Source organism: Saccostrea cucullata, unplaced genomic scaffold (assembly GCF_032062105.1).
Source record: "Saccostrea cucullata isolate Sc308-1 unplaced genomic scaffold, CSIRO_AGI_Scuc_v1 ctg742, whole genome shotgun sequence".
Lineage (NCBI taxonomy): Eukaryota > Metazoa > Mollusca > Bivalvia > Ostreida > Ostreidae > Saccostrea > Saccostrea cuccullata.
In genome coordinates, this window is record NW_026924788.1 from 70,082 (window position 1) to 86,192 (window position 16,111).

At 33.9% G+C, this 16,111-nt stretch overlaps 1 protein-coding gene across 2 annotated transcripts in view; it reads right to left on the minus strand.

Annotated features, from left to right (window-relative positions):
• LOC134267290 (uncharacterized) overlaps positions 1 to 16,111 on the minus strand; it is a 78,037-nt gene that overhangs the window by 2,769 nt on the left and 59,157 nt on the right. For both annotated transcript variants that reach the window (XM_062749512.1, XM_062749513.1), the window contains exons 39-57: positions 12,485 to 12,655; positions 9,559 to 9,729; positions 8,794 to 8,887; positions 8,115 to 8,197; positions 7,602 to 7,763; positions 7,229 to 7,322; positions 6,755 to 6,928; positions 5,448 to 5,530; positions 5,097 to 5,205; positions 4,763 to 4,845; positions 4,453 to 4,555; positions 3,452 to 3,540; positions 2,819 to 2,965; positions 2,282 to 2,435; positions 1,823 to 1,943; positions 1,313 to 1,427; positions 871 to 969; positions 443 to 607; positions 248 to 358 (exon numbers count right to left, since the gene is read on the minus strand). In XM_062749512.1, coding sequence (XP_062605496.1) covers positions 248 to 358; positions 443 to 607; positions 871 to 969; positions 1,313 to 1,427; positions 1,823 to 1,943; positions 2,282 to 2,435; positions 2,819 to 2,965; positions 3,452 to 3,540; positions 4,453 to 4,555; positions 4,763 to 4,845; positions 5,097 to 5,205; positions 5,448 to 5,530; positions 6,755 to 6,928; positions 7,229 to 7,322; positions 7,602 to 7,763; positions 8,115 to 8,197; positions 8,794 to 8,887; positions 9,559 to 9,729; positions 12,485 to 12,655 — 2,328 coding nt within the window. The remainder of the gene's footprint in view (positions 1 to 247; positions 359 to 442; positions 608 to 870; positions 970 to 1,312; positions 1,428 to 1,822; positions 1,944 to 2,281; positions 2,436 to 2,818; positions 2,966 to 3,451; positions 3,541 to 4,452; positions 4,556 to 4,762; positions 4,846 to 5,096; positions 5,206 to 5,447; positions 5,531 to 6,754; positions 6,929 to 7,228; positions 7,323 to 7,601; positions 7,764 to 8,114; positions 8,198 to 8,793; positions 8,888 to 9,558; positions 9,730 to 12,484; positions 12,656 to 16,111) is intronic.

The following is a 16,111-nucleotide window of genomic DNA, read 5'->3' on the forward strand; positions in this document are numbered from 1 at the left end:
GTTTGCCATTAACTAGAAAAACATTTTAGATCTTCAAATTATTTCCTAATATCCTCATTTTGCTACATGTAATTATTAACCTTGTGAAAGACACTAAACATGTTAAAGTAAATTAACTTTGAGACACCAATAAAAGGGTAAATATTTTCTATAAATTATAGAAATATCAATATGATACTGGAATTCCTATATCAGCGTATATCCCAAGTCTAGAGAAATGTGATGTTTTCTGTAAATGACGCCTTACCCTGAGGATAGAACACTGGGTGGTGGCAAACTTCCTGGCGCGGTACCCTGCCTCCACACATGGGTCCAGATCCGTGCCATCCTCACAAAATTCATTCTCTTGCTGTAAAGTCTGTAAAACAATACCCACGATGAAGAGAACAACTTAGATACAATGATTTCAACATGATATGATTCACTTTCATAGGTACTCTACCTTCCAGCTGTTGCCAAAGATACTGGGAGAGTTGGTGATCCTTCTGCCCTTGGTTTTCATGTCGTCCATTGGGAACCCATTGAAGTTACCACACAGCCCACACAGCTTGTTACGATATGTCCCCGGGACACTCAACTCGGCATAGCTGTTTCCATTCCATACCAACTAATAGTAGATAACAGCATTAAAAACTTCATTAAATGATGTGCATTTATGCAATACAAGTTTTACTTGCTTAGTATTACACAAGTTCAACAGTTTATTTTAAGTATAGAGTTAAAGTTAAAAAATTTCAAAAAATTTCACAGTTGTGTCTGTTAATATACATGGAGGTCACATTGTGAGACTCCCAAGTCTCTTATAGATTCCTGTTTAATAAACCATTGACAATAAATCATTATAAACTTAAGCATTAAACAATCCCTGACCTTGACTCCAATTTTTGTGTTAAACAGGACCGTATCCTGAGTGTGCTCCACAGAAAAGTTCTTGTTAAAAAATGGCAGCTCCACTCGTCGTCCATCCACCTGAAAAATTTCAGTTTTACATGAAAAAAAGATCACCCCTACAGCTACAAATACAGAGCTGGTAGGATGCAGTATCATCCTCACAAACAAAGATATCCTACTTGCAGCCATCCTTGTTACTATTAATAAATTCTGAAATCATTCACTATTTTTTTTTTCTGAATTACAAAAAAATATAAATTCTAATTCTCCCAGAAGAAAAGATAGTTCAATACATATATGTTTCTATTGAAAGTTTACATAATTTGCTTATCTGATAAAAAGGCTACACAAGGAAACTTAAGAATTCATTCCTCTAAGGACCTTGTACTTCTTCAGTATGATTCATATTAGAATTTATTACCTCTACAATATGATTTTGTAGGAGCTCTATGATGTTTGACCCCAGTGTTATGGTAAAGTTCTGGGCCCAGGAAACATGACCAGCTGCCCCTCTGTTGTCATGGTGAACATCCACTCTGCAAAAATAGTAAATAAATATCAATATCACAACATTCTACACTTAAAATTCTGTGATCCAGAACTTACAAGTAATATCCCACTCTGATATATTAGATCTAAATTCCTCAATTCCACCTTACGGCATGCCTTACAAAAGTTTGTGCTAAAATGTCAAGCATCTGCAATAAGTATTTGCAGAGAAACCGAGACGAAAATTTGTTAAAGACAGCTTCACAGACAGACAGACAGACAAGGGTAAAACAGTATACCCCCCTCTCCTTTAGACGGGGTATAATTTTAAAATGCTATACTTTGCTTTAGATGAAACAGCCAACATAATCAATTTCACCTCAATAAGGCATAAAAATTCACCCAAAACAAATGAAGGGTAGACTTATATATGTATACTCACACAAAGTCATTGTTAACACAGTCTGTTGCCATGGTATATTTACAAAAACCCTGGAAGTGAATGGTTGTGCCATCAAATGTGTAATAGTGGGGGTCTCCGAATACAAGGCATGTACCAGGCTCTGGAAAAGTATAGAAGTTTTCATTAAAATGTCATATACTTTATTCTTCCGTTTAATTGATTTAGTTTAAATTATGTAATAGGTAAAATAATTTTGATAGAAATCAACGTCATTCAAGGCCTTACACGGTGGTAATCATTAAGATAACACAAGTAAGCTGTCTGTTGAAAGTAAATTACTTCAATTGCATAGCATCAAAATAGGTGGGATTTTCATACTCATTTATATCAAATAACATTAATGATCTTGATATGTTAGTTGTCAGCATGACTTTCAGGAAGCATCTTTTGTTCTGATCAAGATAAAATCTAAACCCGAGTTTTTCTGTGATTTCTTACTTGTAATACAGACAGGGCAACATGATCCTGGTGTTGCCGTGGCGACATCGCTGGGGTCACAGTCCAGGGGAGGGCACGTCTGGGTCAGACACTCGACAACCCCACCCAGACAGCGGCAGTCCGTACAGTCATCCACCCTCCAACTCTCACCAGCCTGGAAGATATCACGCCTCACGTAAAATCAATGTAGGCATGGGAGGAAAGGGATTTACTGTATACATGAAGAGAAATTTTCAGCGGGAAAATTTAAGATGGGGTGAATTCAGAGAAGACATCGTAATTTATTAAATAGATCTGTGATTGAGCGAAAATTGTAGGTGTGAAAGCACCAAACTAACATGTGGCCAAAAGTACCCTGTATGTATAGAGTATTTTTGAGAGGTCAAAAAAAGATTGGTATAGATACAACAGCATACTTGTATGTAAAATGTCATATATGAATTAAATTAACAAGAAAATTTTCTTTAAATGTCTGACACTTAAAAAAAATTTACTTGAAAATTATCTTTTCTGAACCCTATAAAAATGCATCCATACCTGGTATACAGCACTATTGTACTGACAAGGAATGGCAGGAATGTCCTCACACATGGCACAACACTTCCCCTTTGGTTTGACAAATCTCTGTTCTCTATTGCACACAACTGCGGGACAGCCAATTACCTGACAGAACACATCACCTCCCTGAAATACATAAACACAACCAATCAAATAACAAAACATATCATCCTCTTGATATGAAAAACCAGCAATCAGGATTGAACTCATCAGCGATTATGTCTGACAAAATTGAGGTAGATGTATGTTTATTAAAAGTTCACCATCACTTCAGCAGCTGTTCAGCTTAACATGTAAAATAAATGTTTGCTACACATTCTAATCATCAAAGTACAAAGAACATGTTCTGTATCTTACTACCCGTTATGCTCCGTATTCAACTATACAATATAAAACCAGACATACTCGGTATTCACCTACCCCACATACCCAGTGTAAACCTACTTGACATTTACAATGACAACCTACCTGACATGCCCAGTGTAAACCTACCCCACATGCCCAGTGTAAACCTACCCGACATGTCCAGTGTAAACCTACCCGACATTTACAATGTAAACCTACCTGACATGCCCCGTGTAAACCTACCCCACATGCCCAGTGTAAACCTACCCGACATTCACAATGTACACAAGGGTCATTGTCCCCGCTCCAGGAAGTCCCCTCCTCATACCATCTGTCCACCTCAAGGTCATGGCAAGCTAAAAATAGATACTTTGTTTATCCTAATCAAAGAATAAAATGTCCATTATTTTCAACTTTATTTTTGTTTTCCTTGTAAAGAAGTCGGTTCACTTTATCCATAAAATGGCCCTGTAGATATAGCAATTAATTGATGAACACTTGATTTTCTATTTGAAGCATTAAAATAAAATAGAGACTTAGTGCTTTCATATCCTATTAAAAATTTCTCCTAAAAGTTCAGGTCTTGGAGAACTGGCTTTGTGAAATTACAATGTTCTTGAATTTTTTGGTAAATAGGTATAATTGAGTACTTTCAGAGAAGAAAAATAATATAAGCGCACTCTCTGATCTAAAAAATAAAACATGTCCACATGTCCATTAATCCTCAGAATCAGTTCTATCATTTACTAGTTGCATATTTTAGATCAGAGGTTGTGCTCTATATTAAATATTTAAAAATAGCTTTAAAAAGTGGCCGTTTTGTAGAATTTTTCAGAATATGAGGAAATTGACGCATTTCGTGACGTCATAATGCATTGACTAGCCAGAAAATGACGTCATTTTTTATAGGTACCCAGTCACCAAAGGTCTAAGTGATATTTAATGCATTGTTGACTAAAACTATGCAGTTTCAGTTTTACAGAAATTCACAGGGCTAAATAAGGCAAAAGTGAACCTTGTTCTTTGCATGCATTGATCCTTTAATGAATATATAAGCCTGTGGATCATTCTAAAAACATTCTTCTTATTCTGATGTACTTCTATTGCTAACATGTTCAACATGTGAATGTTGTGGCATGTACAGAATTTATAATATACAGATGGATAATGCGTCATCAGAAAGAAATACTCAGGTGACCTAATAGTTCAACAAGTCAAAGTTCACCTGAATACCTTTACCTTGACTATCTATAGGTTATATAGCTTACCAGGACAGGTTGGACAGCATTGACCTTGAGGTTTGATCCAGACCGATGCTGGACAATTGACTGGCGCACAGGGTTCATAGGTACACATCCAGTTCTTCTCTGCCTATAAATATATAGAAAAAAAAATATTTACAGAAAAACCTACATGGATGTTTTATGACTGATTATTATATTAAGCCCTATGAAATATCATGACTGAAATATCAGTCATACAAATACTGATTAAACATTTTCAGCTTAAAAACCTTTGATCTGCAAAAAATGAACATCTGAACAAATATTGGTTATAAACAAAATTCATTGAACTTACCCTGCATTCACACCTAAAGCAAGAATCATCAGGCCTGGGTTTGATAACATTTCCTATGTCTGCTCTTGTACAGTTATATCCCACTATAAAACAAGGCAATATATACTTTTAATTAAATACAAAATTAATGTAACAGTATCAAATCAGTTTTAATGATAGAATCCCAATATTTCATCTGAACATTACAATATAAAATAAGCAAATTGAGTATTAAATTTACTTTGTATTGTACATTCCATTTTTCATAGGATACTACAGTGATCCTAACATATACAAACTTTGCCTAGTTCCAGAAATTCAGCTAAAATAAACTTAATGGACACCCAAAACTCACATCCAGAACATGTTGGACAGCACTCCCCTGGCAATGGGGGGATAATTTGGTTAGCCGGACAGTTGGCTGTTCGTGGACACACTGTGTGGTGGCATTTCAACCTCCCCTCCTAAAGAAAGAATTCAACTCAAATTAATTTTCTGAGCATTTAAGAAGTACCGTTATATCAACTCTCGAAATTGATGGCAGCTTGATAATGATCTTATTGTAATATCTTCCTAAGTAATCAGGAACCATTCTTTCACATTTATCTTACATATTTTGTTGTTTATATTTCTGTAACTACTTTATATTTGATTTAATACGTCACCAATAAGATGCAATTTTTTTTTTTAATTTCTGATGACTTACTGAGCAGGTACAGATATCACATGGGTCTCCACGGGGACTGAAGGTTTCCCCATCCCTGTATTCTCTCCCTTGGTATGTACAAGCTACAAGTACAATCATATCGTGTTATAGCTATGGACACATATAGTTGTTAATAGGTAAATCATGGAGGAGAAAACATTCTTTTTTTCATTAAATCTAGCTTTGTAGCTTCAATTCTATAAACATGTTAATTGTTAATGAAGTTATGTACATTGTTAACCTAAATAAAATGTTAATGATGTACACCTTTCTGTCATTTGCAAAGAATAAAAAAACAAGAAATCTGTGAGCCAATGCTCACTAGTAATACCCCAGCTCTGATGTAAATAAGCACTATCATGTTAATATACACAAGTTCAATTACAGACAGATGCACAGAAAAATATGAAGTTGACATCAGATTCATATCAAAATTACTCCCACCATATGGCATGCCTAAACAAAGAGTGTAATAAAATTTCAAGCATCCGCTATGAATATCAAATGAGAAAACTGCTATGAAGATTTGTTATGTATGAAACGGAAAGACGCACAGACAAATAGGAAGTTGAAATCGGATTTGAGTGAAAATGTATCCCACCATATGGCATGCCTCAGAGAAGATTGTGTTAAAATTTCAAGCATCTACGATTAGTTGCTGAGAAAACTGCGACAAAAATTTGTTATGTATGAAACGGACAGATGCACAGACAAACAGGAAGTTGACATCGGATTTGAGCGAAAATGTATCCCACCATATGGCATGCTTTAGAGAAGATTGTGTTAAAATTTCAAGAATCTACAATGAGTAGTGCTGAGAAAACTACGACGAAAATTTGTTATGTATGAAACGGACAGACGCACAGACAAACAGGAAGTTGATATTGGATTTGAGCGAAAATGTATCCCACCATATGGCATGCCTCAGAGAAGATTGTATTAAAATTTCAAGCATCTACGATGAGTAGTTGCTGAGAAAACTGCGACGAAAATTTGTTACGGACGGACACACAGACGCACAGACAGACAGACAGACACACAAGGGTAAAACAGTAAACTCCCCTCTCCTTCGGAGCGGGGGTATAAATATTTACATAGTGTTTACATGTATTCACAATAAATCAAGCATGAAAATTTTTTTACTACCATTTTATTTATCTATCCTAGATTATCATTGATATTTGAAATAACTGTCTGAAGGATGTTTTTACAAAATTGCTTGGAATTTCTTTTTCTGTAAACCTGCCTCAGAAGAATATTCTAATGGGACATATAACAAATCTGGAAATTTTGGATTTAGGACTTACTAGGACAGACAGGACAGCATTCGTTGGGATCATTGATGGGATTATCACAGACAGAGAAGCACTTCCTCTCTTCACAGGTCATCACAGTGTTATGACAAAGGCAGTTCATACACGGTTCTCTCTCCAGAACAAAGGTGGATCCATCCACGTACTGCCGACCAGAGAAAGAACAGCCTAAAAACATCAAGCCACACAAAATTTAGCTTGCAGAAAGTAGCCACAGTTTAACCTATTGGTTTATACTTCTTTGAAATGATGATTTCTGATCAAGATTTCAATGAATTCTGAAATAATAATTTCTATAATTACTATTATTCTAGATTTTACACAATTTTTTATGTCCATTCTAGTGTGACAGTGTATATTTTGGCACAGTGGTTAATTTACACGTAAAATGTGAGTTATTTGATAAATATTCTATGTGTTGATCATTAACAACTACATGGACCACATTTTATTGGTAACCATCCTTACTTTTACATCTGGGGCAGCATTCTCCCTCTGGAACTTCCTGTTGAATGCAGGCTAAAGGGGGACAACTCTGGGTGATGCACTTCACATTTCCGTTCTAAAAAGAGTTTTAAAAATTGTTACCAAGATATTTATAAAACCTCAACTCTAAAAATGTACTATCATATACTAAACTAAATAGTTCAATTGTATTTAGTCCAAACAGAAATTATCTTTACAATTTCAGCAATTGTTCTAAAAGATGCATAAGATTGATAAGAAATGAGTTTAAGTTTCAATTCATGATCTATTATTAACAAAAGACTCTTAAAATATGAATGTGGCATCATTACTGTACTCTAGGATTTCGTGCCATTAAGTCATATGTCAAACTTACAGTGCAAGTACATGTGCGACAGGCATCGGGTTTGAAAGTTGCACCATTTGGTCGAATTTTTCCTTCAAATTCACAATTGTCACACAAGGGGCAGCATAATCCCTGGGTGGGGTAAGTACAGGGCGTGTCACAGGGGGGTCTCACACACTCTACCTGGTCTCCCTGAGGTAAATCATGTGCATGACGGGTTCAGAGTGAGAATGTTAGAAATTATTTTTATTTGAAACGTTAGAAAATAAATTATTTCGAGCAAAATAATTGAAATGAGAAAGAAGATATTAATTGTGACAAAATAAAATTTGTTTTTCTTTCAGCTGAATCAACAAGCTGGTATCTATGATTGTTCAATATCTATATCAATCGGATATCAGCTGTGAAATAATTCAGAAATCTTAAACAACTGAAAATTTCGAAACACAATAAACAATGCATTAAACAATTACCAATAATAAGTGTCATTACAATGTAATGTTACTCATGCAGGACATAGAGATAAAATGTTTGGGGACTTACAAAACAGGTGCAGGTTTTACACTGGTCCTGGGGGTGGGTAAACCTCTGTCCGTCATTGTACACACCGCCCAGGAAATTACACACTGTAGAAAAAAAATTAAAATTGCAAGGGTCATAAAATCTCAAACAAGTATTGTTTATCGTGTCTCGATCTCGATCTCTCTCTCTCGTACAAACAACATGCATGAACCCTTTTACCATGGCCATGGCATGCACAGACTATTAAGTCAAAGGACATTTTTTTTTTTTTTTTTTTTAAACAAAATTATAGTCCTGCAGTTTCTAAATACCTAGGAGTATTACTACTCTCTTTATCCTTATAGGCTCACTGGGTAATGGACTTGCAAACACTTAAACCAGCACTACACAGAAAATATATATCAAATAATTCGGAAAAAACTTGCATACCCGTTTCCAAAATATTTCAAACTATTCTAGAATGATCGAACCATTTTTTTTTTTTTTTTTTTTTTTTAAGTTTTGACTGTCCTTGCAGTGTTTTTCCCTTTATTTCAAAGTAAAGGGTAAGAGATCATTTGTAGCAGGCTAGAGCATGAGGTTTATGAACAAAATCTTTGTGGACCTTTCAATATATTTTTATTTCAAAGCTGCATTTTTGTCAATTGAAGCGGTCAATTTGGCCGGTTCCTAGGGAAAACAATGCCTTGACCTTACTTACCTGGACACTCGGGACAGCACTGTCCAGGTCGGGTCACAGGCCGAGGACAGTTCACAGGGTCACAAGCTATCGTCAGGCAGTTCACATTGCCATCCTGGAAACATACATTGAAAGCATTGTTACACTGTATATATAGCTAATGCAAATGTATGTATACAATATCAATCAAAGAATTTTCATTCCAGAGTATGTTAATAATTGGGAAAAGACAAAGGCAGAATTAGATATACTGTATACAGGGAAATTTTCACCCCCATTTTATTTTCGCCCCTTTAGCCCTATCCTCTTTTGGGCGAATTTAAAACAGGGTAAATTCAAAAAATACAGTATCATTTCTTAAACAAAACTATGATTGAGCAAATTTATAATGGGACAAAATTATTTTCAAGTGTGAAAGGGCGAAAATAACGTGGGATGAAAATATTCCTGTATACAGTAGTAAATGTGACTTTGAGCACTAGATCATATATACATTGTACAATATAGTTGCATATTTCATCCTTCAGAAACTGACTGCATGTTTATTTTTTTTTTTATAATCAAGACAGTTTTGAAGCAGTTTATATTATTTAAATTCACAAGGAACAATTCTCTACAGTGACTATTTCCATAAAAGGACAAGCTCCTGTCATTGACTACTTAATTATACTTTCATCAAGTATTTACTGCAAATGCTCATCCAAAAATTTGACTTATTCTCTGCATACTATATCAGCTCCTTTTATAATTCATACAGATTTTAAAGACATTTCTTGATGGCCTTACCCTACACTGACACTGCTGACATGGGTCACTCTTTGACGTAAACACGCTGCCGTATTTCTGTACGACGCCCTCGTAACGACAGTCTCGACAGATAGGGCAGCAGCCATCAGTGGTAGCGGGGTGTGAACAATCCACACGACAAGTTCTCTTTAGACACTGGACGCTTCCCTCCTACAAACACAATAATGGTTCAACATTCTTCTACGATGGAATGAATTACCCCTTAGACATTAAGTCTACTTTATATTTCATTTAAAAGTATGAAAGCTTATATCAACAATGTGATGCCATGACATATGTTAAAATAGAAAAAAAATTTCCTCCAAAAACAATTGCAACAAGTAGTCAGGTTTTATTTTTGAGATTGAAAAAAGAGAAACGTGATCAATTATTCAGAAGAAATAAAAATATGTTTCCTAGTACTTATAAAAGAAAATTATAGAAAATAATACTGCTGCATGCAGTTCACATATTCTTTAAACACTGCGGATTCCTGTAAGTTTTCTAAAAGCCCATATATTCATTGTAAAATTTTGGGCAATTTAAGGTTAAGTGAGAAATCATGAATTCTTACATTCTGCTTTTCTGTGCAGATTATGAGCATTTTATCAAAGTATTTCTTTATATTTTCCTCACCGCCACTGAATTTATACCGCTTGCCTAATAGGGACTCTTATAATTTGTTCAAAACCTATACATTTAGAAAGGTTAAGAATTTTCAAATTGATCATATAACTACCATGCACAAAGAGACTTTTTTGATCAACAATAAATATCATTTGGTGCATAAATTGTTTTTTCCATATTTCAAATCTAAATATCTTGCAATTGTGGTTTTAAAGTGCATTTTCTACTTGTGTTGTTTCTAATTCAATCTATTCAAGACTTACGGATTTAATCACAAATTGCTTTTGAAGATTATTTCTTTCTTTTAATAATATTCATTCATTAATATCAAAAGTTTATATATTCTAATTTTAAAAGAATTTGAAGGATTGATATTTTTGATAGCAATTTTTAGCAATTTAATTTTAAACTATTAAAAGAAGGAAAAATAAAAAAAAAAAACAGCTAAAATTGTTAACATCATAGGTCTGCATATATAAACTCTAATGTAACACAGGTCCTCATAAGTTCCAAAATCCCAGAAAGTTCTTCATAAAAAATTGAAATCAAAACAACTTAAAAATATGAATATAATATACAAACAATATGTTCCATGGTCAAAGTAATTTATAAATAATTCAAGGTTTCAATTCATACATTCATTTATTTTATTTTAAAAGCCAAATCAATAGCTCCATGAAAAAGGGGTGATTGTCCTTATATAGAGACAAAATATACTGAATTTGCTTGAACTGTTTTCAGCAAGTTTTATAGTTTCAGCAAATAACTATCAGATAACATAATATGAATTTATGAACTTTTGCTTTCTCATAATTATATTTTTTAAGTAAATTAATTGTTTCGGTATTGTGTTAGTTATGACATAAATTCTCAAAAAATATGAATCTGAAGTCCCACATTAAATGATATAATTTATATAACTTTGTGTTGTTCATGAGTATATTCATGTCTAAAATAATTGTTAATTCCACAGAAAAAATTATTAACAATATTTCAATTGAGAATTTATTTTTCATTTCAACTTTTTATTTTTTTTTTCATTTCATTCAAATCACTGTCCCTTTCATCTCAATGAATCACAGGTAATCAAGGTATACCACTAATTACCAGTACACCAGGTGTTTATACAACACTGCTCTCCTATATACCTTGTTGACTGTCAACACACAATCATTGACACCTAGCCCCCTAAAACAAACCCTCCAAAACCCCACTTGTTTTCACAACAATTAATTACTACCAGAACACAGGCTTCACTAAAACAGCAAGGGGATCTAACTGCTCATCGTTAAACAAAAGATTCTGATTGGAGGATTAATTAGTAAAATTGTCATGTGACAGCAGGGGGCCAATAGAATGACTTGTTTGGAATTGAGGAGTTAATTTTGAGCTGTCCAGAATGACCTCCTTGAGAATGAGTAACTTGTCATTTGGGCCAGAGAAGACGACCAGAAAAGGTAATAACTTAATTACCTTAATATTTTTAGTAAAATATAACTGCTAAGAAACTAAATTAAGTTTATCTAAAAGTTAAAGATTAACAAATAAATCTGACCAAGTTATTTTTTGGCAAATTTAAAATAAAGTTTACAAACAAATGACTATCTCACTAAACAATCTAATTATTGCAAGGAACTGTGAAGGGAATACTTATATAAATATAGTTTAAAAATAAGAGAAATCCTAAACTCTAGCAATTACCTTACTTTTTTATTCAAAGTATCAAATTGAATACCATCATCAAGATTAAACTTCATTTTTTCCGATAATTTTTTTTATTTAATGATTGATTTCAGATTCAAGCAGAATGTTGTTTAGCATTAATTTTTTTTTTTTTGTTGATATTCTAGGCATATTTGATTTAATCATATAAATGAGTTCTCTATAATTATAACAGCAATCACAATCATTAATTAATAAAATGGTCAAAATTAATTTCACTGATACAGTCACTTAGTGATATTGTCTTCTTGATTCTGTGAAAATTTAATTTTTAAATACAAGAAATATGAGAAGAATTCTACCTTAATTAAGATATTAAAAACATTTCCAAATTAATATGAAATGAAAATTATAACTTAGAAAAATTAATTTTGGTCTAGACGTCTACCTAAATTTAAAATCAAATTGCAAAAACAGACTGCAGTATCTCTGACATTTGTTTATACAGAAAAAAATCTAGAACTGCAGACATAAAGTGTTCCATATCACTAAAAAAAAACCTTCTTTTGGCAAATAAAATAAATTCAGGAACATGAAGAAAACATTTGCATGTCCCCCTCCCGCAACAACCACTTACTCTACACTGGCACCTCAGACAGGGGTCTGACTGAGAGGTAAACAGTTCGCCGTGCCTCTGTATAGCATTCTCGTACATACAGTCATTACAGATAGGGCAGCATCCATCTGATGCTGAAGGGTGGGTACACTGTTCACGACAGGGAATCTTAGGGCACAGAACCGTACCATCCTGTAAAGAATAAAAAACAAAATTTATTAAAATAAGGTTTACAGATTTTAATATAGCTCCACACTTCCAATGTAATTCATCATACTTCATAATATTCAAGAAGAGAATTTAATTTAGATGTTGTACAGTTAAGCAACCTTTCGCAAAGCAGAACCAGTCCCATGATGATAACGTCACGCCGTTTCGAAGATGACATACCCCACAAACACACGTGAATGTGTAACTATTCCCCATATCCCCATCTAAATCAAGGGGGAGAATAAAGTACTTATATGCTATATTGGTTAGTTATCCACACTTATTTTAAACTTGCACCAATTATATGCTGGGGAAAACATTTTCTGTCTACATTTTAGTAATAGGTTAGTTGTTTTAAGTCCCATCAGCTGTAATGTGCTAGTGTGACACAGAAAACTAGCACTTACCTTTGCTAGGAACTAATACATCTGCACTTCTTATGATTTATGAATATATAGATATAATACTAAGAAATGTATGGTACAATCCCCATCACTTGTAATGTACTAGTGTTGATTCCAAAGGTAACTAGCACTTACCTGTGGTGGGAATTGGACACATAAATAAACCATAGTCTACAGATAGTCACCATTTTCCCCATAAAAAGTTTACTGTATTAAAATTTTGTCACTTGGTCACACCGCAATATATTAAGAAACTGAAACTTTAATGGCTTTCAAATCTCATCCTTCAAAATAAGCTGACTTGATATTCTGATCAAGCACTTACTTTTGCTTAATTTTTTTTAAAGTTTTTCAATATTGGCTTTAACATATAACCTACTTATATGTGCATCTTAAAATTTCCATCATGTGTGTACAGCATTTATGTAGAATTCAATTTCAAAAATATTTCAGTGTAAGATATGTATAATTCCTATCACTTGTAACGTGCTGGTATGATATTACAAACTAGCACTTACCTGTGCTTGGAATTGCACATTATCAAAAGAACCTTTCAACACCTGTTTAAAGTACTTTTTCAAAAGGCATGAAGTGTACAATTCCCCGTACTTGTAATGTGCTGGTAGATTTTAATAGCTAGCACTTACCTGTGCTGGGAATTGTACTTTTTTCAACATCCACCAAGACTTTGTTTCCCCCAGTCTTTTTATGTATTCAATGTCTATTGTGCTGCTGATATGATATTGAAAATTTGAAATTTCCTTCGCTGAATGGTGTACATTTTTAGCTGCTGTAAGGTATTTAGTGTACAGTTCCCATCACTTGTAATGTGCTGGTTTGATTTTGAGTACTAGCACTTACCTGTGCTGGGAATTGTGCACTTTTGAAACAACTTTTTTTAACTGCCGTATTTAACCTTTGAATATATAAATTATAATTAAATAAAAGGTATTTAAATTCATTTCACATGTCTAGCATTTGATTGTCTCTTGAAAAATTCTGTACATTGAACACAACCTGCTCAGAATTCATTTTTTTTTTACACATAACAGTGTACATTTCCCATCACTTGTAATGTGCTGGTATGGTATTGATAACTAGCACTTACTTGTGCTGGTAAGTGTATTCACTCAAAACAATATGTCTCAACATCTGCCTAGCATTTAGTTTGTAAGGTATTATGTGTATGGTTCCCATCACTTGTAATGTGCTGGTTTGATTTTGAGTACTAGCACTTACCTGTGCTGGGAATTTTGCATTTTGAAACAGCTTTCTTAAACAATACTCTATAAATACTATAGCTTCCTATGATTGTAAGTGTACAGTTCCCATCACTTGTAATGTGCTGGTGTGATATTGAGAACTAGCACTTACCTGTGCTGGAAACTACACACTTAAATGCATCTTCACTTTATCTGCTTTAAAAAGTTTCCTAATGATATCAAGTGTAAAGTCCCCATCACTTGTAATGTGCTGGTGTGATACTGAGAACTAGCACTTACCTGTAGCCTATAAATGATTTTATGATCTGTTAGTATTTTGTGTAACTTTTCAATTAATGTTGTGCAATTGTTTGTTTTCAACTAAAATAGCATGCTGTTCTCAGAAGTCAGAATTGAACAGGTTCTTAAAAATTCTTCCCAATATCATACTCAGATTCAACTTTCTACAACTACAGTGTATACTTGTGTTCAGATCCCATAACATGTAATGTGCTGGTGTGATATTGAGAACTAGCACTTACCTGTGCTGGGAATTGTACATGTATCTCACTACCTGGCTACATTTCAGTTCCCATTAGGTATATTTAGTGTTTAGATCCTATCACTTGTAATGATATGGTGTTGTATAAATTTATATTATAACCTTAGAACAACACATTTCAAAATCTGCCTAGCATTTAGTTTGTAAGGTATTTAGTGTATAGTTCCCATCACTTGTAATGTGCTGGTTTGATTTTGAGTACTAGCACTTACCTGTGCTGGGAATTTTGCATTCTGACACAACTTTCTTAAACAAGTCTATAAATACTATAGCTTCCTATGATTGTAAGTGTACAGTTCCCATCACATCTAATGTGCTGGTGTGATATTGAGAACTAGCACTTACCTGTGCTGGAAACTACACATTTAAATGCCTCTTCCCATTATCTGCTTTTAAAAGTTTCCTAATGATATCAAGTGTAAAGTCCCTATCACTTGTAATGTGCTGGTGTGATATTGAGAACTAGCACTTACCTGTGCTGGAAACTACACACTTAAATGCCTCTTCCCTTTATCTGCTTTTAAAAGTTTCCTAATGATATTAAGTGTAAAGTCCCCATCACTTGTAATGTGCTGGTGTGATATTAAGAACTAGCACTTACCTGTGCTGGGAACTATACATTTTCAAAACACCTCATCTCTCCTATCCTGCATTTATAGAAATTTTAAAGGTACTCATGGTAGTTTAGTCCCCACCATTTGTATTGTGCTGGTTTGATACTTACCTGTGCTGGGAATTGAGTACATTCAAAACATATTTCCTTAAAACCATCTTAACTGTTAGTCAAGTGTACAGTTCCCATCACTTCTAATGTGCAAATTTGAAATTAAGAAGTAGCACTTACCTGTGCTGGGAATTGTGCACTTTCAAACACTTTTTTCTCAACACTGCTTAGCTTCCTTAATGTACTAAGTTCCTATCACTTCTAATCTCTTTGTTTGGTATTGAAACCTAGCAAATACCTGTTCTGGGAGTTGTGCAGTTTTAATACACCTTAACTCAACACTTATTTAGCCTATAATTAATTTGCTGAAATATAATATATATTTCCATCGGCTTTTGTGCAATTGTTTCTTGTACGCTTGCCTATCTCAGCTAAGAATTGAACATAATCCTCAACTTTCTTGTAGGAAAAGCTGCCTTGATTTCTACACTATCTTTTGTACAGTCCCCATCACTTGTAATGTGCTAGTGTGACATTGAGAACTAGCACTTACCTGTGCTGGGAACTGCACACTTCAAAACACCCTTCCCTATCACCAACATATGA